Genomic DNA, 20,245 nt, shown 5'->3' with positions numbered 1-20,245 from the left:
CCGGGGGTACATAGTGACCCCCTCCCGGAAGGGCCACAGCAATGGATTGGGAGCTTGAGCCCCGCCCGACAGCCTTTGGGAGGTCCGTCTGGCCCACCCGCGTGGGGCCGGGGAACATGAGCGCCTCCGTTGGCTTGTCCGGGTCGATCAGCCCCGCGCGCGAGCCGTGGGATAGCTTGTGCCCCCGCCTCGTCCGGGTCGTCCTGCCCGGACATCCACTGCCGCAGCTGGTTGGGCAGCGTGAGGATCTTCTGCGCCTACCCTCGGACAATCTCGGCCAATTTCGGCCAATCTCGGCCAATCTCGGGTCGGCCAGCGCGCAGATCTGCGGTGCACCTCGGTCGCCAGCATCGTCGTGAGCGGTACGCTTGTCTAGTGTGACCTCGCGTCCTCTACGTTCTTCTCGCCTGCTCTCAGCTCCTCTCGGCTCGTCTCGGCTCCATCTCAGCTCCTCGCCTGCGGCCGCGACGTGGCGTCCATCTTGAGCTTCGCCGCCGCCTCGTCGACGAGGTCGATCGCCTGGTCACGGCGGTGCGAGCGCTGCGAGGAGGGCGCCGCTCACAGCTGGCGCGCCGTCCACAGCCGTCTCGGGACGGCCTCGCCTTGTCGGGCAGGAAGCGCTCCGAGATGTACCGGTCGGAGAGGGCCGCCGCGGCCACCAGCGCCGCGTCCGAGATTGCGACGCCGTGGTGGAGCTCGTACCTTTGGCGAGGATTCGCCCGTGGTGAGCGAGTCGTCCACTCTCTGCTGAAGGCGACGCCGTGGCGGGCTGCTCGTACCTGCACGCATCAGGACCGACTCATCCGCTCCTTCCTCCCGGAGGGCGACGCTAGTGCGACGCAGCAGGTGGAGGTTGTTGCTCGCACCGCTCCTTGAGGCCGCGCAGGATGCCGGTGGTCGCCTCCACCGTCGGCTGGGCCACGAAGACCTGCGGATGGGAGGAGGAGAGAGGCATGGACCACAGCGCGGTCGCCTCCGCCACCGGCCACGGCGGCCTGCTGGAAGCGCCGCTCGAGCGCCGCGTCTTTCTCGATGTGCTGCCGGTACTCGTCCAGCGTCGTCGCACCTGCGCACAGCGGTGGGCCTGACGGAGACGCCGCTCCCTCGCTGCCGCCGCGCCTCGCCGTCGCGCCGATGCAGCGCAGCTGACCGCGCGCGAGCGCTGGCTTGAGCAGATTGCCGGCGTCCATCGCGCCGTCCGCCTTCCCGGCCCCGACGACGGTGTGGATCTCGTCGATGAAGAGGATGATGGCGCCGTCCGCCTCGGTCACCTCGCGCAGCACAGACTCTCGGCTCATCTTTGCTCACCTCCGCGCACCTCGGCGCACCTCGGCGCATCTCGGCGCATCTCGGCGCATCTCGGCGCATCTCGGCCTCGGTCGCCTCGTTCAGCACCGCCTTGAGCCTCTCCTCGAACTCGCCTGCCCACAGCTAGAGGCGTGACGAAGCGCCGCCCACACCACCCCGCCACGAGCCGCCTTCGACCTCGCCTCGGTACTTTGCGCCCGCGACGAGCGCGCCCATGTCCAGCGCGAGCAGCCTGCAGCGCCAAGCAGGAATGGCGAGAACGATGCGACGCGTCTCTCTCCTCCCCCCACCGCGCGAGCAGCCTGCGGCCGCGCAAGCTCTCGGGCACGTCTCCCGCGGCGATGCGCTGCGCGAGGCCCTCGGCGATCGCCGTCTTGCCCACACCCGGCTCGCCTAATCATGGGTCAATCAGTCGGTCGACGGCTCGATCGCTCCTGCCTTTGCCCACACGCCCGGGCTCGCCGAGCAGAATCGGGTTGTTCTTGGTGCGCCGAGAGAGGACGGTCATCGCGCGGCGAACCTCGTCGTCGCGGCCGATGACCGGGTCGAGCCGCCCAGCCTTTGCCTCCGCCGTGAGATCGCGCGAGTACTTCTCCAGCGCCTGCAGGAAGGCCCCGGGAAGGCTAAGAGGGAAGGCTCCTCCAGGCGGCAGCGTCGGCCTTCTCGCGCGCCTCGTAGGCGGCCTCGGGGTCCTTTGAGCTGATCTTGCGCCCGCCACGCACCTCGTCCGCCGCAGTCCGCAGCTTGGCCGCGTCGAGACCCTCCGCCTGCAGAGGAAAGTTCACGGAAGGTTCCGCCGACGGCTCCCGCAGCGGACCGAGCGGCGCAGAGCCCCTCCCGCCCGCAGCGCCGCGCGGCCGCAGCGAGGCTCCTCGGCGAGCGCGATCAGCACGTGCTCGCCTGGCGGAGCGGAACGGGGTGGGAGGTCCGGGCGACGGTGTGGCGGGGAGAGGGAAGGGTGCTGGAAGGGTCTGGGAAGGGTCCGGAGGCTTCCGGAAGGAGTGAGCTCCGTCACCGGAGAGGAACTCGTCGCCGAGCGCGGCTCGCTCGTTGTTGGCGCCGCGCACCAGCGCGAGCAGCGACGCGCCGACCGACGGCTGCTCCGGCGCCGCGCCCTTCACCTTGGGCTGCCGAGCGCTGAAGTCTTCAAGCTGCCGCTTGAGCGAAGCCGCGGAGGAGCCCGCCTTGGAGAGGGTGCGAGCGACGACGGAGTCGGCGTCCTGAGAGAGGAAGGCGAGCGCTAGGTGCTCCGCCTCCGCCGTCGTCGCCTCCGCCGCGCGGCAGGCGGCAGGCAGCCGCTGGACGCCGTCGAAGCCCTTCTCAGTCCAGCTCTCTGGCGAGAAGAGCGAGGAGGGGCTGTCGTCGCGCGGCGCGGCCAGCATGACCGCCGGCCGAGCTATGCGAGGCGAAGCGGTCCATGCCGGCGTCGAGGCGAGGGCTGGCGAGCGAGGCGAAAGCAGGGCCAGCGAGACCGGCAGCACTGCGTGCATGACCCGAGGACCGGTGGAGGAGAAAGAATTTCGCGCGACTCCCGCGCACAACACTGGGCACGGGACTGGCGCGCACTGGCACTAACACAGGTACACCGGAGAAAGAAATAACGCACGGGCCCTCAGCGGAGCTGGGAATAGGACCGCCGCAAGCGGCGTGGCGTGGAGCGGTTGAGCATCCCTCCGGGGGCCCCTCTGCGCCGGGGAGGGAGGCGTTGCTGGAGGCTAGGACGCAAGCGTCCGTCGCCCTTTTCAAACTCGGGGCCCACTCCGCTACGCTCCGACCCGAATTTGGAGGGCCTAAAAGTTTAAGGTGTTGCTGCGCAAAAGGGGTCGGACACAGGGCACAGCTCATGCTAAGAGCTAGAAGGGGAGCTAGAGAGAACGACTACCCTGTCCCGTTATTGCGTACACCACTCACCAGCACCACAAAAGCTCTCTCTCTCCTGTCCCCTCACTCAGGGGGGTCACAACTACCGAGTCCCTCGACTAGCTGCCACGTTGCCGACCGAGAGCGGATCTCCTCCTGCTCCGCAAGGAGGGTGGCCAAGGCTAAAGTCTTGCCGTACCTTCGGACGTTCGGCGTGGCTCACCCTCCATGCCGTGAACAGGCGCTACCTTTATCCACCCTATATTCTTCTCTCGTTCCTCTGCCCGTGCCTTGGTCGTGTCGTTGTTTCGCACCCATGTCTGTATGGCAATCGAGGCTGCCTTCCCCACTACCTGTAGTTCACTCGTCACCTCCCCCGCGAGCTCCCCTCTGGGGGGTTCGAGGCGGCGGGCTGAGAGGCGGCGGGCTGAGAGGCACGTACCGCCGTAAGGGGCCATCATCTGTGGAGGACCCATCAGGCCGGGACGGCCGTCCCTGCGCGGGTTGGGTGGCAGCGCGGCTGTGACGCGGTGGCTGGAGGCGGCGGCAGCGTCCGGCGGCGGCGGCGGCGGCGGGCGGCGGCGGCGGAGGCAAAGGCGGAGGCAAAGGCGGCGGCGGAGGCAAAGGCGGAGGCAAAGGCGGAGGGGCGGGCAGGGGGGCAGCGACGGCGTGGTGAGGTGGTGGTGGTGGTGCGGCGGCGGTGGTATTGGTGGGGCGGACTCGCGGTCGGAATGGAAGAGGCGGTGCAGGCGTGGCGGGGGGACGGTGCGCCGCGCACATGACAGGCGGCCCTCTCATGGCGTCGTGCCTCGGCTGGCCGGCGTCGTCGCGCGCACGCTTTGGCGCGCGGTCTCGCGCCGGATTGGTCGAAAAGTGGATGTGCCACGTGACGCCCGGGAAGGGCGACGCGCCCTGCATCGACTCGCGCGCGCGCGACGCGTCCTCGATGCTCTCAAACTCGACAAAGCCAACAAGTTTGCCGTTGCGATCGTTGCGCGTCCGGCACGACTCGTAGCTGGACCTTTTCGAAAGAAAAGGTGACTCTGGGCGAGTGAGGGCGAGCCCATCGCTGTCACAGCTGTGGCAGCCGCACAGTAGGCTGTGTCAACTGTGCAGAGTGTGTGAGCAGCAGAGGAGCTGCTCTCCAGGCTTTCTGTCGCAAAGAGCTGCATGCCACCGAAGGCGCTGTCGAGGTTCGCCGAGCGCGGCGCAGGTTGGCGGGGGAAGCCGCCACCGACGAGCGCGTTGGACTTTTCACTCCGGATAAAGACGGCGACACGCACACGAGCTGCGGCCGTGCCGCCGTCATAGCGGCGAGGCGCGGGACCGTCTGTGGCGAAGTGGGTCGCGTCCCCCGATTTCCGTCAACCCAAGCATCCACACCCTCTATCCGGTGTATCCACAATCCAGTCGCCTTATGCCACCGTCGCATATCCGGATATGCGACGGTGGCATAAGGCGACTGATACACCGTCGCAACCTCCGCTTAAGAAAAATCCCTGGGCTCAACAATGATGCGCCTCTTGCCACTCTCGAATCCGCCCGCGCAGCGCGTGGTTTGGGGTGAGGATGCTATGCTCGAGCGCCTCGCCCGTCATCGGGCTCGTCGACTTGGTCGCGAGCCAGCGCTCGATCTGCTTCCGCTCGTAGGAATGGCCGTCCGTCGCCATCACCGGGTCGCTCATCACCTCGGTCGTGATGGGGCAGATGAAGTCGGCCGGCGGCGGCGGCTCCTCCCTCGACGGCGCCTCCGGCTCGGGCGGCTCCTCCTCCCTCGGCGACGCCTCCGGCTGGGGCGGCTGCTCCTCCGCCACCCGCCTCTCCTCCTCCAGCCTCGCGCTTTTTTGGAGCGCCGCCGGCTCCGCCTCCTCCGCCGCCGCCATCGCCCCCCCCTCCGCCGCCGCAACCGCCTCCGCCTCCTCGCCTTGCGGCTCCTGCGACGGCCCAGCGCCGCTCCCTCCGCCCCTGCCCTTCTTCTTCTTCTTCTTCTTGGCCTTGCGCTCCTTGGCGCGCTGCTCCGCCTCCTTCTCCGCCTCCTCATCCGCCAGAAGCGCTTCCGCGTTCCGATCCGCCGCCGCCGCCAGCTCCGCCATCTCAGCCTCTCTTGCCGCCGCCTCCGCCGCCCTACCCTGGGCGCGCATGCTCGCGGGCGAGAGGCGGAGGACGGTGGTCGGGGGGTCGAAGGCCGCGTCGCCGATCTCGCAGGTGGTTGGCACGGTGACGTTGGCGAGGGTGGAGCAGCCTTCGAAGGCGGCTTCGCCGATGGAGGTAAGGCCGGCGGGGAAGGTGACGGAGCCGAGGGCCTCGCAGGCGTCGAAGGCGCAGTCGCCGATGGAGGTGAGGGTGGCGGGGAGGGCGACGCGGGCGAGGGCGGAGCAGCCGGAAAAGACAGCGCAGCTGATGGAAGTGAGGCCGGCAGGGAAGGTGACACGGGTGAGAGAGGAGCAGCGGAAGAAGGCGGCCTCGCCGATGAAGGTGAGACCGGCAGGGAAGGTGACGCGGGTGAGAGAGGAGCAGAGGTGGAAGGCGCTGGGGCCGATGGAGGTGAGGCCGGCGGGAAAGGTGACGGTGGTGATGGAGGAGCAGTGGGCTAAGGCGCCCATGCCGATGGAGGTGAGGCCGGCGGGGAGGATGACGGAGGAGAGGGCGGAGCAGCGGCGGAAGGCGTGGTTGTTGATGGCGGTGAGGCCGGCAGGGAGGTCGATGGAGGAGAGCGAGGAGCAGCCTTCGAAGGCGTTGCTGCCGATGGAGGCAAGGCTGCGCGGGAAGGCGACCGAGACGAGAGAGGCGCGGTTGCGGAACGCCCGGTCCGGCAGGTGCATCATGCCTTCAGGCAGCACCGCGTGCCCGTCGGCGACGACGACCTGCCAGCCGCCCACGTCCAGAGTCTCGGAGCCGGTCGGCGAGAGCGTCGCCGTCTGGTCGGCGAGGTCGGCTAAAAGTCGAGTGGCGTCGGCGAGAGACATCGACATGTACCTTTACCTCAACAGGTGTCCTCTTGGCCTGCTGAAGGGGGACACGTCAAGACATACCGACGGCTAACGCCGAAATCGGTTCACACCTGCTCTTGCAGGTGTGAACACAAAGGATTCGCTGTATCTACTCAGCTGCTCCGCTTACACTTACCTGTGAAGTGTGAACAGCAAGAGTTGAGACGACCGAACGCATGCTACTTACAGCTGCTGTCTGTACAGAGATGCCAGCCACCCCCCACAGGCAGAGCGCTCCTTGAACGATATCGGTGTCGAAACAACACCGCTCTGACAGCGCTCACAGCTACGTCCTCAACAAAAATGTTGTTTTTGAGCTTAGCCTTCGATGTTAAGTAACAAAGCAAGGCGCACATGGTACATCGCTCTCGGGCCCACAGACATCCCCCACACCCGCCGCCACCCGCGCGCGCCCCGCCCCACCTCGGCCGGGAGAAAGGGGAGTGACATGCAGCGGTCTCGGCGGCGGCGTCGGCCGCCACGTGCGTGGTAGGTGCGGGTGGTGGCGAGGGCGGTGCCGACGGCGGTGGCTGCGCGCCGCCCGCCGGCCGTGAGGAATGTGGCGGTGTCTTTTGAGTCAGGCGCCGCCCGTTCGACTCTTGCTGTCGCCCTCGCCGTGTGTTTGTCGAGCTTCCGCATGAAGTGACGCGCCTCTTCCTTATTTCCAGCGCAGCTGCCGCTCAGTATGTGCGCCAACGACGCCTGTGGTGGCTCACTGTCTTCTTGTTTCCAGTCGTCCCAGTCTCTCAGTTCTCCGAGTCTCCTCCTTGCCTCGCGCGCCTCTTTTGTGGCCTCATCCCTCGGAGGGGGCCGGACGGAGGCGTACCCCGTGGGCCCCGCTCTTTCCCTCGCATAGCGGCCACTCTTCGGATCGCTGGTCGAGCGACCCGGGGGATGCCCCGCGCGCCTGACCCAGGCGCGAAAAACGAATCTGCGAGGCGAGGCCGCTCACGCGGCCCGATGGGGAGGAACGGGGCGAGCCCCCTCCAACCCACCCGCGCTAGGTCTCGGGGGACGAAGGGGTCACAGAACTAGCCGGGGCAGTCGTGATTTGCGCCTACCTTGATGACACCTACTGCGCCGATGATCCAGAGGCGGCGCTCTGCGCGATGCTCGAAGGCGACGTCATTGCGCAGCGATGCTGTGGCGTTGAGAGCAACCCGTCTAAGCGGTGCATTTGGGCGCCGGACCCTCGCTCGCTCGATTCGGTGCGCCATCGGGTGGACGTCAAGGGCACGCCGGACGCCCCGCCCCACGGCTCCTACGAGGGCGGCACGCTTCCGGGCATCCGCGTCCTCGGCGCCTTCCTTGGCGGTTTTGCGTGGTGCCGCGACAAACTGGTCAAGCGGGTCCGCAAGGCCTTGGAGCCGCTTCCGGGCATTCTCGCCCTGCGCGACTCCAAGAAGGTCCGGACGGCGCAGCAGCTCTCACAGGTGCTGATCCGTTTCTGCATGAATACCACGCTCACCTTCTTCCTCCGCACAATGCCTCCCAGCGTCACCCTGGCGGCGGCAAAGGAGCACGACAGGCTGATTGCAGACAGCCTGTACGAGCTTGTCGGCGGCGCGCGAGTTGGGCGCGAGGATGTCCAGTGGGTGCGGGCGCTCAAGCAGGCGCGTCTGCCAGTCAATATGGGCGGCATGGGCTTGACCAGCGCCGAGGACATTCGCGGCGCGGCGTGGGTTGGTACGTGGGCTCTCGTCACGCGGCCGATCCGCGAGCTACACAGGCCCTTCGCCGATCTCGACGTCTCGACCGCGCCCGGAGAGTGTTTCGACGAGCTGCGAGAGGCGCACACGCAGCTCGTCAGCAGACACGACCTCACCGACAAGTGCCAGCGGAGCTGGCGGACGCAGGTCGTGTGCCGGGAGGTGGTGAGCCCGGGCACTGCGATCAACGAGGCGAAGGCGGAGCCGAGGTTCCGCTTCTACCCGCACGGGCTGGCGCCGGCCGCGGAGCTGCTTCCCCTGGCCCAGTTCTCGTCCACCAACGAGTTCTTGCACCAGGCGCAGCGACGGTACACCTCTGGCGTGCACCATGCTAACTGGCTCGACCTTGCCGAGGAGCTTACCGACGAGGCGCTTCGCAGCGGCGGCCGCAAGGCGCCCTCCAAAGGCAACAAGGTCGGAAGACGCAAGAACCACAAATGCTGGCGAGAGGCGATCCGTTTTGTCGCCGTCAGCCAACCAGGGGCCGGCGCCTTCCTCAACGCCATCCCCATGCGTGATGACATGAAGATGGAGTCCTGGGCGATGCGCGTCACCGTCCAGCGCCGCCTTGGGCTCCCCCTTGATGTCGCCTGCCAGGCGGTGGAGGCAGGCAAGAGGGCACCCAGCGGCCAGCTACACGACGTCCTTGGCGACGCCGCGATGGTTAACCCTCGGTCAAAGCATGCTACAAGACACAAATTTCTACTCAAACGTTTGGTCAAATGCCTCCGCTCGGCGTGGGGCATGATCATCGAGATGGAGCCGACCGCACACCTCAGTTACAGTAATCCAAAACAACCTGACGTGGCGGCGGCAAACATCGGCAGGGGGCACAGGCGCCTCGTTGCCGATTTGAAGCTCACGAGCTCGCTTGCGAGCACGGGCAAGGACACGGCCGGCGACGGAGGGCTCGGCTGGAAGGGGGCCTACGTGCGCTTTGGCAACACGGAGACCGGGCTGCTCAAGTTGGTCAAAGGGCGCGGCAAGTGGTCTCCGTCGGAAGCGACGGCAGCGGCGGTGGCGGGGGAGGAGGAGGAGGCCGAGGAGGAGGGGGAGGAGGGGGAGGAGGAGGATGCCCCCAAGGGAAAGCTCACGGAGCAGCCTGGCGATTACCCCTTTGCGCGGCAGCAGGATTGCGATCTACGTTTGTTTGATTTTGAGGCTTTCGGAGGCTTTGGAAAGGAGGTTCGCAGCACCCTGAGGGAGGCGGCGAACCAGCTGAGCAATAAACTTTCGCACGCTCAGCACCTGGACGAGGTCACATGGACCACCAAGAACTGGCACGGGCTGCAGATGCAGCGCTTGTCCGTCGTCCTCCACACCGCCGTGGCGTGGCAGACGGTGAACGAGCTAGCGTGCGGGGAGAGCGGCATTGTGCATGGTGCGGAGTGCATTGCCGTTCTTAACGGAGTCGCTTAGGCGGCTCCGGTGGTGAGCCTGTGTGTGTGCCAGTCCGCGCCAGTCTGCGCCCTTGTCGTGCCAGTGTGCTGTGAGAGAGGCTTGTATCTTAAGAATTCTTCCTCCGTCATTCGCGCGACACCGATGGGCCGCGATTACTATCGAGAGCTCGGCGTCGCCAAGGACGCCAAGGATGCCGACATCAAAAAGGCGTACCGAAAGGCCGCCGTGCAGTGGCACCCCGACAAATGGGCGGGCAGGTCGGAGAGCGAGCAAAAGACTGCGGAGGAGAGGTTCAAGGAGGTGGCCGAGGCATACGACGTCCTCTCCGACCCGGACAAGCGCGCCGTGTTTGACCGATATGGCGAGGAGGGGCTCAAGGCTGGCGGGCCTCCGCCGCCGGCCTCGGACGGCGACACGCACCACTTTGGCGGCTTTGGCCAGGGTGGGAGCAGCTTTGCGCACGGCGGCGGCGGCGGCGCGGGCTATGAGTTTAGAGGAGACCCGGCCGACATCTTTGCGCAGTTCTTTTCCGGCGGCTTCAAGCGGCAAAACTCGTTTGGCGAGACCCCGTTCGATGGGCACGGCGGGCTCGAGGAGATGCTCGCCGGGATGGGCGGCGGTGGTGGCGGGAGGCCCAAGGCCAGGCGCTGCCACCTCCCGGAGCGCGAGCACAATTTGCCCTGCACGCTGGAGGAGCTGTACCGCGGTAAGCTCAAAAAGATGAAGGTGACGCGCAAGTCGCTGACCCCTGGTCGGCCGACAGAGAAAATCCTCGAGCTGCCCATCCGGCCCGGTTTCAAGGCTGGGACGAGGATCACCTTCTCGGGCGAGGGCGACGAGTACGCTGTCCCTCCCCCGGGCGCCCCGCCGTGCGCGCAGGACATCGTGTTCATTATTCGCGAGGCCAAGCACGAGCGGTTCCACCGCGAGGGCAGCGACCTACACTACCGCATCAAGATCTCGCTCAGCGACGCGCTCTGCGGCTTTACGCACGACATCAAAATGCTCGACGAGCAGGAGCGGGTCAAGCGGCTCAACATGCGGACGCCCGTCTCCAACGTGACGACCAAGGTGCTCGCGGGTGAGGGCATGCCCAAGAGCAAGGAGCCCGGCAAGAAGGGGGATCTGATTATCTCTTTCGAGGTGGCCTTCCCGACTCGAGAGCTCACCGACACTCAAAAGGCCGCCGTCCGCTCCGCCCTGCCCATGGGTTGAGCGAGGAGTCGGGGACGGGCGGTGGATGATGCTTGGTGCTCGCGCCCTTCCTCCGCCCACCGCTTCGCGGGACCTGCGAGCATCTTACTAGGACCTAGCACCCGCAGTCTAGACCAGCGCAAGCATAGAGGTGTACGCTCGAGATCTGAGAGATAGGGTCGACCCGCTTGATGCGGACCGCGAGGTCTTCCGGCCAGAGCTCACGTCATCGCGGCAGCGTCTGCTGCAGATCCTGTTACGCGCACGAAATTCTTTTTTCTAGCTTCCACTTAAATTTTCCGGCTAAAATTCTTTCCGTCGCCGTGTAAAATTCTTTTCCTCGCGATGTCCACCCCGCCGCGGCGCCGCTCGCGCCGCCTCGCCGCCGCCACCACCGCCGCCCCCTCGCCAGACGCGCCGCCGCCCGTCCGCCTCCTCGATCTCCCCACGGAGATCCTCGTGCGCGCCCTCTCTCGCTGCTACAGCCCCGCCGACATCGCTCGCGTCGCGGCCGTCTCGCTTCTCTTCCACGCCTCGCTCGCGGTGGAGGCCATCCGCTTGTGGGCGCGAGAGCGCGGCTTCGAGCTGCCGGCGCAGCCAGAGGGCGAGAGCTGCGCCGTGCGGTGGCTGTGCTTTGCCGCGTTGCTGTGCGAGTCCAACCCGCAGGTGAGGGCGTCGGCAGGCCGGCACCACAGCCTCTTCATCGACGGCGAGGGGCGGCTCTCGTCGTGCGGCTTGGCTCAAGAGCTCCTCGGCCACGGTGTGGGCGTGACGTGCCTCAACACACCGACCCGCCTCCCGTCGACGCTGGGTGGCGAGCGCGTCGTGAGCGTGTCGGCTGGAGACAACCACAGCCTGGCGCTCACCGGCGGCGGCGCTGTCTGGAGCTGGGGCCGCGGAGCCCTTGGCCAGTTGGGCCACGGCGACGATCAGAGGCAGCTGCTGCCCAAGAAGATCGAGTCCTTTGCAGGCCGGTGCGTCATCGCAGTCTCGGCTGGACAGTACCACAACCTCGCCCTCACTGTCGACGGCGCCGTCTGGAGCTGGGGTTGGGGATTCGATGGCCGGTTGGGCCACGGCGACGATGAGAGCGAATCGCAGCCGGAGACAATCGAGGCCTTTGCTGGTCAGCGCGTCGTCGCTGTCTCGGCTGGAGATGGTCACAGCCTCGCCCTCACCGCCGACGGCTGCATCTGGAGCTGGGGCTTTGGAGCCGACGGCCAGCTCGGCCACGGCGACGAGCAGACCCAGCAGCTGCCGAAGAAGGTGGAGGCCTTTTCTGGCCAGCGCGTTGTCGCTGTTTCGGCTGGAGGCAACCACAGTCTTGCCCTCACCGCCGACGGCGCTGTCTGGAGCTGGGGCCGGGGAGACAACGGCCGCCTGGGCCACGGCGACACGCAGGAGCAGCTGCAACCCAAGAAGGTCGAGGCCTTGGTTGGGCAGCGCGTCGTGATCGTATCGACTGGGTGGCAGCACAGCCTCGCCCTTACAGCCGACGGCGCTCTCGTTAGCTGGGGCGATGGCTACGCTGGCAAGCTGGGCCACGCCGACCAGCAGGACCAGCTGCTGCCGAAGAAGGTCGAGGCCTTTGCTGGGCAGCGCGTCGTCGCTGTTTCAGCGGGCACGCATCACAGCCTCGCCTTCGCCGCCAACGGCGCCGTCTTCACCTGGGGCAAGGGCATGCCCGGCTGCCTCGGCCACGGAGAGGACCGGTCGAACCAGCTGCTACCCAAGAAGATCGAGGCGCGGGCGCCGGGGCAGTGAGGCAGCGGTTATGGTACGGGAAGACGGCCGCTGTCGTCAGTGTCTGCAGCCTCCTAGGAGGGCCTAGCAAGTAGGCGGGCGGTGGGGCGGAGGGGGGCCGCACCACTCCCTTTGGCGCGCGGAATCGTACCATACCAAGCAAATAGTTGACTGCCGCAGAGTCGGCCAACGCTCTTGACGCGGCGCGCGCCGAAGGCCGGCGCGTGGGCTCCGCGGCCGAGGAGCGCCAACGCGCCGCTGATCGGGCAGCCAAGGAGCGCCGCACACGGGCTGTCTTCGGGACCGGCGCTCTTGCTGTGAAGGCTGGCGTGGCACTGGTGTGAGCAGCGATGGCACTGGTGTGAGCAGCGATTTCATGAGCGAGCACCTCCTGCTGATTGAGAGGGAGTCGTCCCCAACACTGATCACCCCGCCTCTGCCCGCCGAGCAGCGCCGAGCCGTCGAGACGGCATGGCGCGGGCTGCACCACGAGCGCATTGGCCTGGAGGGTGGCGAGCGCCCCGCCGGCGAGCCATCTCGTCTGGACGCTTCCACGCGCTCATCCTCTCCGACTTGTCTGAGGACTCGCGGGCCATCCCGGCCGTGGAGCGTGAGCTCGGTCCCACGCTCCTGCGCTTTGCCGAGGGTGGCGGCGCAATCGCCGTGACGACGGCCGACTCGGGGATGGTGCTGCCGATGCTGCGACGCCTCTTTGGCGTCGCTTGGTCCTCGGGCGGCTACTACCGCACGGTGTGGGGACCATCGCGGGAGAACGCCAGCGCTGTCGCCGCGGCCTTTCCGATGGCGCTGGTCTCGTTTGGCCCGCGGGTGGACTTGCGCCTGACGTGTCCAGGAAGTGTCCAGGAAGTGTCTAGGAAGTGTCTCATAGACCCGCGGGTGGACCTGGACCTGACGCACGGCGCGTGCGTGCCGGCCGAGCCCAGGCGCGCGTGCACCGCGACACGCCCTCCCGGTGATGCACGCGCGAGGCGGCCGTGCGGCCGTGCACGTCGGCGCGGGCAACGCTGTCGACATGATGCAGGCCCGGCTCGTCGCGCACGCGCCGGGGCTCGACCTGCATGAGCACGACACCTTCCACCACAACGTGCCCATGTTCCTCGAGCGCGAGGGCCTGCGCTGGTGCCGCTGCTGAAGCGCGAGCTCCTCGCGCTGCTCCAGGGGTAGTCGTCGGCGCCGGACCCAGCTGTAGTGTATGTTGCCACGCGCAAGTACAAGTACGCAGGTAGAAGGTAGGATAGCGCCCCTCTGCGGAACTGTAGACGGGGACTCGTGTCGTGTGGCCCGAAATGTAATCGGGAGAGAGTTTAGTAGCCCCGTCCAAGGCGAGTTTTTTGTACGGTACGTCCCTAACGTCCACATTACACAACGATCTCGCCCTGGGTTGTGCGCGAAAAGAATACGTGAGCGTGGCGCGTGGGGCTGGGGGGGAGTCGCAGTCGGAGAGAGGGGCAGAAGGCCGAGAAGACTGTCGACACCCAGCTGTTGTTGGAAGTACACACTGTCGCGTCGTCCTAGCACGGGGGAGTTTGAGGGGGAGTGCCCGTACCCGTGATGTGGACCGCTAGCTTGTATCAGCAGCAACGTCAGTAACTTCGGCTCCTGCGCTCCTCGCCTCCTTCCCTGCTCACTGCCCCGGCGCCCACGTCTCGACCTTCTTGGGCAGCAGCTGGTTCGACAGGTCCTCCCCGTGGCCTAGGAAACCGCTTCCGCCCTTGCCCCAGGTCAAGACGGCGCCATCGGCGGTGATGGCGAGGCTGTGGCAGCCTCCAGCCGACACGGCGATGACGCGCTGGGTAGAAAAGGCCTCGACCTTCTTGGGCAGCAGCTGGTTCTGCTGCTCGTCGCCGTGGCCCAGCTGGCCCCAGCCTCCATGACCCCAGCTCCAGACAGCTCCGTCGGCGGTGATGGCGAGGCTGTGGAAGTATCCCGCCGACACAGCGACGACGCGCCGCCCAGCAAAAGCCTCGACCTTCTTGGGCAGCAGCTGGTCCTGCGTGTCGCCGTGGCCAAGCCTGCCAAAGGCTCCATCGCCCCAGCTCCAAACGCTGCCGTCGGTGGTGAGGGCGAGGTTGTGCACCATTCCAGCCGACACAGCGACGACACGCTGGTCAGCCAAGGTCTCGATCTTCTTTGGCAGCAGCTGTAGCTGCGTGTCGCCGTGGCCCAGCTGGCCATCCTCTCCATCGCCCCAGCTCCAGACGGCGCCGTCGGCGGTGAGGGCGAGGCTGTGGCGCGTTCCAGCCGAGAGTGCGATGGCCCGCTGCCCTGCGAAGGTCTCGATCTCCTTCGGCAGCAGCTGGATGTGCTGGTTGCCGTGGCCCAACCGGCCTCGCCCTCCAAAGCCCCAGCTCCAGACGTCTCCGTCGCCGGTGAGGGCTAGGCCGTGCTCGCGTCCAGAAGAGACAGCGACGACGCGCTGGCCCGCCAAGGCCTCGATCTTCGTCGGCTGCCACTGATCCTCCTGGTCGCCGTGGCCCAGCGCGCCCAAGCCTCCCTGGCCCCAGCTCCAAACAGCCCCGCTGCCGGTGAGGGCGAGACACTGGAATCCTCCAGCCGACACGCTCACGGCGCGCTCGCCGCCCAGCGTGGAGGGGAGGCGGGTCGGCGTGTTGAGCCGCGCCACGCCCTCGCCGTGGCCAAGGAGGCCTGCGGCGTGATCCGGCGCAGAGCCGCACGACGAGAGCCGCCCCTCGCCGTCGATGAAGAGGCTGTGCCGAGTGCCTGCCGCCGCCCTCGCCGGTGGGTTGGACTCGCGCAGCAGCGCCGAATAGCACAGCCACCGCACGGCGCAGCTCTCGCCCTCTGGCAGCGCCGGCAGCTCGAAGCCGCGCTCTTGCGCCCACAAGCGGATGGCCTCCAGCGCAAGCGAGGCGTGGAAGAGCAGCGAGACGGTCGCGACGCGAGCGATGTCGGCGGGGTCGCAGTGAGAGAGGGCGCGCACGAGGAGCTCCGTGGGGAGGTCGAGGAGGCGGGCGGGCGGCGGCGTGCTTGGCGAGGGGGCGGCGGTGGCGGCGGAGGCGAGGCGGCGCGAGCGGCGCCGCGGCGGGGTGGACATCGCGAGGAAAAGAATTTAGACAACCACAACTCTCTCTCACAGCAGACAGGCTCGACACAGGTCGAGGAAAAGAAAAGGCGCAACAAAGAAAAATTCCTATATAAGTCCCGCGTCGAGAGAACAATTTCTTTCTTTTGAGAGACCCATCGCACCGCCGTTGCGCACGCCCACCGCCCCGCCTAGGCCGGAAAAAGATGTACCTTACCTCTAAAAAAAGCGCCTCCGCCCGGCACAGGGTGAAGTGCCAATCGCAGTGAAGCGATTTTTGCCTTTTTGAAAACCGCGAAGTGTTTGTTTGTTTTTTCCCGGCGGGGCCACGGCGGGGAAGTTCAAACACACAGTTGAGATGAGCGCCCCTACCTCCGACGAAGGCGCTACCTCCCCTTGTGCTCACTGCACCGCAGCTGCCTCACGAGCACCTCCTTCGCCTCTGCGCACTCGCGCATCTTCCGCTCCGCTCTCGCCTTGACGCCCTTGTACCGGTCGGGGTGCCACACGCGCGCCAGCTTCCTGAAGGCGTGGGCGGAGCGCGGCTCGGTCGGGCCCTCTATCTTGGTTGGGTGCACTTGGAGAGTTTGCGCGTCGGTGCGCGAAGTAGGAGCGGGGCGTGTGTGTGTTGAGCCGGGTCTCCTGGCTAGCAGCGATCCTGTACTGCCGGTTCACCCAGCCGCACTGCGCCTCGGGCGCGAGCTGGTCGAGGTTGGCCGGCAGCTCGAGCACAGCTCTGTGGTCGCGCCCGCTCTTTGGGTCTCCGGGGTGGCCGCAGCGGTTGTCCTGCCACGCCTTGCGGTCGGACGGGTCGACGCACTGCCACCTCCGCTGCCGGTCCAGCGCGTGGCTGAGCCGCTGCTGCAGCTCCTGCGCCTTCTCGCCCGCCGGCGCCTTGTCCAGCGCGGCGCGCCAGTCGGCCACCGCGCCGTCAAAGTTCTTGTCGTGCTCGTGCGCCGAGGCGCGCGCCTCGAGCGCCTCGCGCACGCGCGCCGGCGAGACGGGCACGCCTGGTCTCGGGCGACCTTGGGATGACCTCGGCGATCTCGATCTCGGGTGATCTCCGGTGATCTCGGTGACGCTTGGGCCCAGCGCTGTGACGTCGGGTGATCTCGGGTGATCTCGGGTGATCTCGGGAAGTCTCGGGTGATCTCGGGAAGTCTCGCCTGGGCCCGGCTCGGTGACCGCTCGGTACGCCGTCTGGCAGTCGTGCATCGCCTAGACCGAGGTTGCCCTAACCGGTCCGAGAGTGCGATGGCCGCCCTGTATACGCCGTCCGGCGTGCATTGCCTCCTCGTGCTTGTTCATCGCGGACCGCGCGCGGCACAGCTTGAGCAGCAGCTGCGCGCGAAACAGCGCGGAGCCGACGTCCATCCCGCGCAGCTTGCCGAGCACGTCGTCGAGCGCCTTGACCGCCTTGTGGTTGTACCCTTTGGTCAGCTGCGCCTCGGCCTCCTCGGTCAGCTTGAGCACCGCCTTGAGCTTCTTGTACTGCTCGCGGACGGAGGACTGGTCCGGGTCGTACTTGAGCACGCTCGAGAAGAAGTCGAGCGCCTAGTCTCGGCTGCTCTCGGCTGCTCTCGGCTGCTCTCGGCTGCTCTCGGCTGCTCTCGGCTGCTCTCGGCTGCTCTCGGCTGCTCTCGGCTGCTCTCGGCTCTCTCTGAAGAGGGCGCCTTCTTGCCGTCGCCGAGCTCGAGCGCCGCGGCGCTGCCCAACGCCACCGCGAGCATGCGCGGCTGCCCGCGCTCCCAGCTGCTGTGCGTCGCGCTCGCCTCCACGACGCGCGCCGCCGCGCGCTGCGCGCTGCCCCACCGCCCGAGCTTCTGGTAGGCGCGCGCCTCGAGCAGCTGCAGCCGTGGCGCCGACCGCTCCTCGCGCGGCACCGTCTCTAGGAATGCGACCGCCTCCTCCCACGCCCCCCTCGCCATCGCCTCCAGGAAAGGAACCGTCCGCCGCTCCGCGCGCATCATCTCGACCACCCCACTCTTGGCGGCGGCCAGCTGCTCCTCGCTCAGCTCGCCTAGAAAGTTCCTAGAAGGTTCCTAGAACGTCCCTAGAAGGCCAGCTGCTCCTTGCTCAGTTCGCCCGCGCCTAGAAAGTTCCTAGAAGGTTCCTAGAACGTTCCTAGAAGGCCAGCTGCTCCTTGCTCAGTTCGCCCGCGCCTAGAAAGTTCCTAGAAGGTTCCTAGAACGTTCCTAGAAGGCCAGCTGCTCCTTGCTCAGTTCGCCCGCGCCTAGAAAGTTCCTAGAAGGTTCCTAGAACGTTCCTAGAAGGCCAGCTGCTCCTTGCTCAGTTCGCCCGCGCCGGCATGGTGCAGCGCGCGAGCGAACGCGGCGCCCGCGGCGGAGTAGTCCCCCTCGCGCCGCTGCCTGGAGGTGAGGGTGGGGAGGTGGTGAGGTGGGTAAACTTGGGGTGGCGGATAGCCGCCCTCGCGCCGCTGCCTGGCGCCGCGCACGACGAGCGCCGCCGCACTCGTCGCCTCCTCGCGCGCGTGGCCCGCCTCCTCGAGCCGCCCGCTGACAAGGCCGCCCAGCTTGCTCACCTCGTCCGCCGAGTGCAGCCCGTTGGCGGCGCAAAAGGCGAAGACCTGCTCCGACGCGTCCTGCCCCTTGTGCACCCGCAGAGTGACCACCTCCTGCCCGCCTCCCTCGCCGCCCTCGCCGCGCCGCGTCAGCGTCAGCGGCATCTCCACCAGCGGCTCCGCAGCTGCCTCGCCGCCCTCGCCGCCCTCGCCCTCTGCCGCACCTCGCGCGTCCACCCGGAGCTTCGAGGGGGCGAGCACCTCGGCCAGAAAGGAGGACCAATCCGCCTCCGCCTCCGCGGCGCGCGCCCGCGCCTCCACCAGCGCCGCCGCCTCCTCGGCCGCGCGCGCCGCCGCCGCCGCCTGCTCCGCCGCCTCCTTCTCCTCCTGCTGCCTCTGCTGCGCAAGCAGCCGCATCGCCGTGCCAAACTGCGCCTTCAAGCTGGCCACGATGTCGGTCTCGAGCCCTGGCCGCATCAGCGCGCGTGCCAGGTGCTCGGCCGCCTCGTCATGCACGCCCTCCTTGGCCAGCGACTCGGCCCTCTTCTTGTGCGCGCCGGCCGTCCGCAGCCGCAGCTCCTTTGGCGGCTCGTAGGCGGCGCTCTCCACCTGTCCGACCAGGTGCTGCGCGATCTGGAGCACGCCGTCGACGTTGAGCGCGTGCTCCTCCGCGAAGGCGACGGCCGCGGCGGCGGCGTCCTGGCCACGCCGCACCACGCACTCGTAGCCACGCGAACCGCCGCCCGAGGTGAGCGTGAAGGTTGAGCGAGCCACGATGTCGTCCTCGGCCGGCGCTGGCGGCGCGTCGGCCGATGGCTCGGCCTGAGCTCCCGAGGGAGGCTCGTGAAGGTTGGCGCCGGCGCCCTGGGCGGCCAGTGGCACCAGCGCGCACAGCAGCACGAGCAGAGTCGGCACCTTCAGCCGAGCCGAGCCCAGGATTCGGTACTTCAGCTTGGTATAGTATCATTGTATTGTTCTCGAGGGGGTATCAAGGTATGCTCTAGGCCTCTGTGGGGACTTATCTCGGCTGGGTATCAAGGTATCATCGGCGGCCGCGCAGCGAAGCGACAATTCACACCTCGCACCGAGGTCCGAGCCCTCCCGCGGCTGCAGCCGCACCGGCTGCGGCCGCGGGCCCGTCAAACGCGACGACGGCCGCCATTAGCGCCCTCCTCGCCCAGCGCATTGCTTAGTGGTGCGCTCGCCTCCCTCCTGCGCGACGCTCACTCGAGCGCGTTGTCTGTCTTGGCGCGCGCGCAGCGCGCGAAGAGGTGTGAAGAGGGGGTCGTGTCCGGTGTGAAGGGTAACCCACCAGGGTATCAGCCTATCCTCTAGGGGCCCAATGCGGGTCCTCTCAAGAGGGTATCAGGGTATAGCCCTGGGGTATGATCTGCAATCCAATGATACTATACCAAGCTGAAGTACCGAATCCAGCACAGCGCGCGAAAAAAAGTAACAAAGACGTCAGCCCCCCGGGCCTGGATGTGAGGTTAATGACTGCACTCCAAGTGCTCCAAGTGCAAGAACGCCGAAATCGCCACACGCCCCCTTCCATCAGTTCGCCCCTCCTTTCTTTCTTTCCATCAGCAATCACGGCCTCCACACGCCGAGCACGAACGGCGCCGTCAGCCAGCTGCGCGCGGCGGCGAGCGAGTGCCTCGCCATGCTCTGCCGACTCCAGCCGCCCTCCTCGAGCAGGCCGGCGAGGTCGTCGTCCAGGCGGCAGCCGTCGGTCAGCGCCTACGCAGGTAGGTAGAGGTGAAGAACAGTCTGACCGTCGACTATAGACACTGGGCGGTAAGGGTGGACGCGCCTCGTGCAGCGGCGAGGCGAGGACCTGGAGGCGGCGAGTGGAGCGCGAGTCGAGCCCGAGGGTCGGCTCGAAGACGACGAGGCGCCCGTTCGACTTTAGCACCCGCCTCACCTCTGCGAGCGCGGCCGTGAGGTTGGCGCGGCAGAGCGCCGACAGAGAGACGACGGCGTCGACCGACTCGGAGGCGACCGCGCTCAGGTTGGAGGTTGAGAGGTTGAGAGGCGGCGAGGCGCCGGCGGCGGCGGCCGCCGCCGCCAGCGCGGGCGCCAGGTGCGGCCGCTCGTCCACCGGGATGGCGCGTGAACCGAGTCCGGGGAGCGAGAGGAGCGACGTGAAGCCGGCGGCGCCGAGGACGAGGGCGCGGCCGTGCAGGCCGGCGAGCAGCGGCGCGACGGCCGCTCCCGCCTCCTGCTCCGCCGCGCCGCCAGCGTCGCGCGCAGCGAGCCGGGCGGAGACCGCGGAGAAGCGCGGGACCGGCCCGTCGGGGCCGACGACGGAGCCCGGCGAGGCGAGGATGGCCGCGACGCACGCGATCATCGCGAGCGGCACGACGCGTGACCACGGCGGCGCATCGTCCGACTTCTCCTTGTCGGCGAGCTTCTGGGCGATGTTGGAGACCATGACGTTGGCTGGTAGCGAGGC

General features: G+C 67.6%; 6 protein-coding genes across 6 annotated transcripts; 1 reads left to right on the top strand and 5 right to left on the bottom strand.

Annotated features, from left to right (window-relative positions):
- Positions 1 to 466: 466 nt before the first annotated feature.
- On the bottom strand, positions 467 to 2,811 carry EMIHUDRAFT_418536 (hypothetical protein). Its single transcript, XM_005781173.1, has 10 exons — positions 2,324 to 2,811; positions 2,150 to 2,208; positions 1,980 to 2,075; positions 1,771 to 1,909; positions 1,611 to 1,701; positions 1,486 to 1,540; positions 1,396 to 1,416; positions 990 to 1,286; positions 780 to 928; positions 467 to 702 (listed from the first exon to the last, which is right to left on the bottom strand). Exons 1-9 carry the CDS (start codon positions 2,796 to 2,798, stop codon positions 830 to 832), a joined length of 1,332 nt encoding a protein of 443 aa, XP_005781230.1. The 5' UTR covers positions 2,799 to 2,811; the 3' UTR covers positions 467 to 702; positions 780 to 829.
- Positions 2,812 to 3,252: 441 nt separating this feature from the next.
- EMIHUDRAFT_468673 (hypothetical protein) lies at positions 3,253 to 6,182 on the bottom strand (the record flags this gene model as incomplete). Its single annotated transcript, XM_005781172.1, has 3 exons — positions 4,699 to 6,182; positions 3,947 to 4,189; positions 3,253 to 3,367 (listed from the first exon to the last, which is right to left on the bottom strand). The coding sequence occupies exons 1-3, from the start codon at positions 6,138 to 6,140 to the stop codon at positions 3,253 to 3,255; spliced, it is 1,800 nt and encodes a 599-aa protein (XP_005781229.1). The 5' UTR covers positions 6,141 to 6,182.
- A 3,227-nt stretch (positions 6,183 to 9,409) lies between these two features.
- Positions 9,410 to 10,729, top strand: EMIHUDRAFT_456932 (hypothetical protein; the record flags this gene model as incomplete). Its single annotated transcript, XM_005781171.1, has 2 exons — positions 9,410 to 9,710; positions 9,768 to 10,729. The coding sequence occupies 2 exons, from the start codon at positions 9,410 to 9,412 to the stop codon at positions 10,481 to 10,483; spliced, it is 1,017 nt and encodes a 338-aa protein (XP_005781228.1). The 3' UTR covers positions 10,484 to 10,729.
- Positions 10,730 to 15,575: 4,846 nt separating this feature from the next.
- Positions 15,576 to 17,221, bottom strand: EMIHUDRAFT_442922 (hypothetical protein). Its single transcript, XM_005781170.1, has 5 exons — positions 16,943 to 17,221; positions 16,551 to 16,823; positions 16,436 to 16,478; positions 15,928 to 16,279; positions 15,576 to 15,791 (listed from the first exon to the last, which is right to left on the bottom strand). Exons 1-5 carry the CDS (start codon positions 17,195 to 17,197, stop codon positions 15,656 to 15,658), a joined length of 1,059 nt encoding a protein of 352 aa, XP_005781227.1. The 5' UTR covers positions 17,198 to 17,221; the 3' UTR covers positions 15,576 to 15,655.
- Positions 17,222 to 17,535: 314 nt separating this feature from the next.
- Positions 17,536 to 18,976, bottom strand: EMIHUDRAFT_234643 (hypothetical protein; the record flags this gene model as incomplete). The annotated part of the gene is made up of 4 exons (XM_005781169.1): positions 17,536 to 17,877; positions 18,028 to 18,084; positions 18,241 to 18,741; positions 18,869 to 18,976. The coding sequence occupies 4 exons, from the start codon at positions 18,974 to 18,976 to the stop codon at positions 17,536 to 17,538; spliced, it is 1,008 nt and encodes a 335-aa protein (XP_005781226.1).
- A 404-nt stretch (positions 18,977 to 19,380) lies between these two features.
- On the bottom strand, positions 19,381 to 20,224 carry EMIHUDRAFT_234642 (hypothetical protein; the record flags this gene model as incomplete). Its single annotated transcript, XM_005781168.1, has 3 exons — positions 19,381 to 19,530; positions 19,628 to 19,780; positions 19,892 to 20,224. 3 exons carry the CDS (start codon positions 20,222 to 20,224, stop codon positions 19,381 to 19,383), a joined length of 636 nt encoding a protein of 211 aa, XP_005781225.1.
- Between the last annotated feature and the right edge of the window lie 21 nt (positions 20,225 to 20,245).

Source organism: Emiliania huxleyi, assembly GCF_000372725.1.
Source record: "Emiliania huxleyi CCMP1516 chromosome Unknown EMIHUscaffold_206, whole genome shotgun sequence".
NCBI classification, from domain to species: Eukaryota; Haptophyta; order Isochrysidales; family Noelaerhabdaceae; genus Emiliania; species Emiliania huxleyi.
This window is presented reverse-complemented; position numbering and strand designations above follow the sequence as displayed.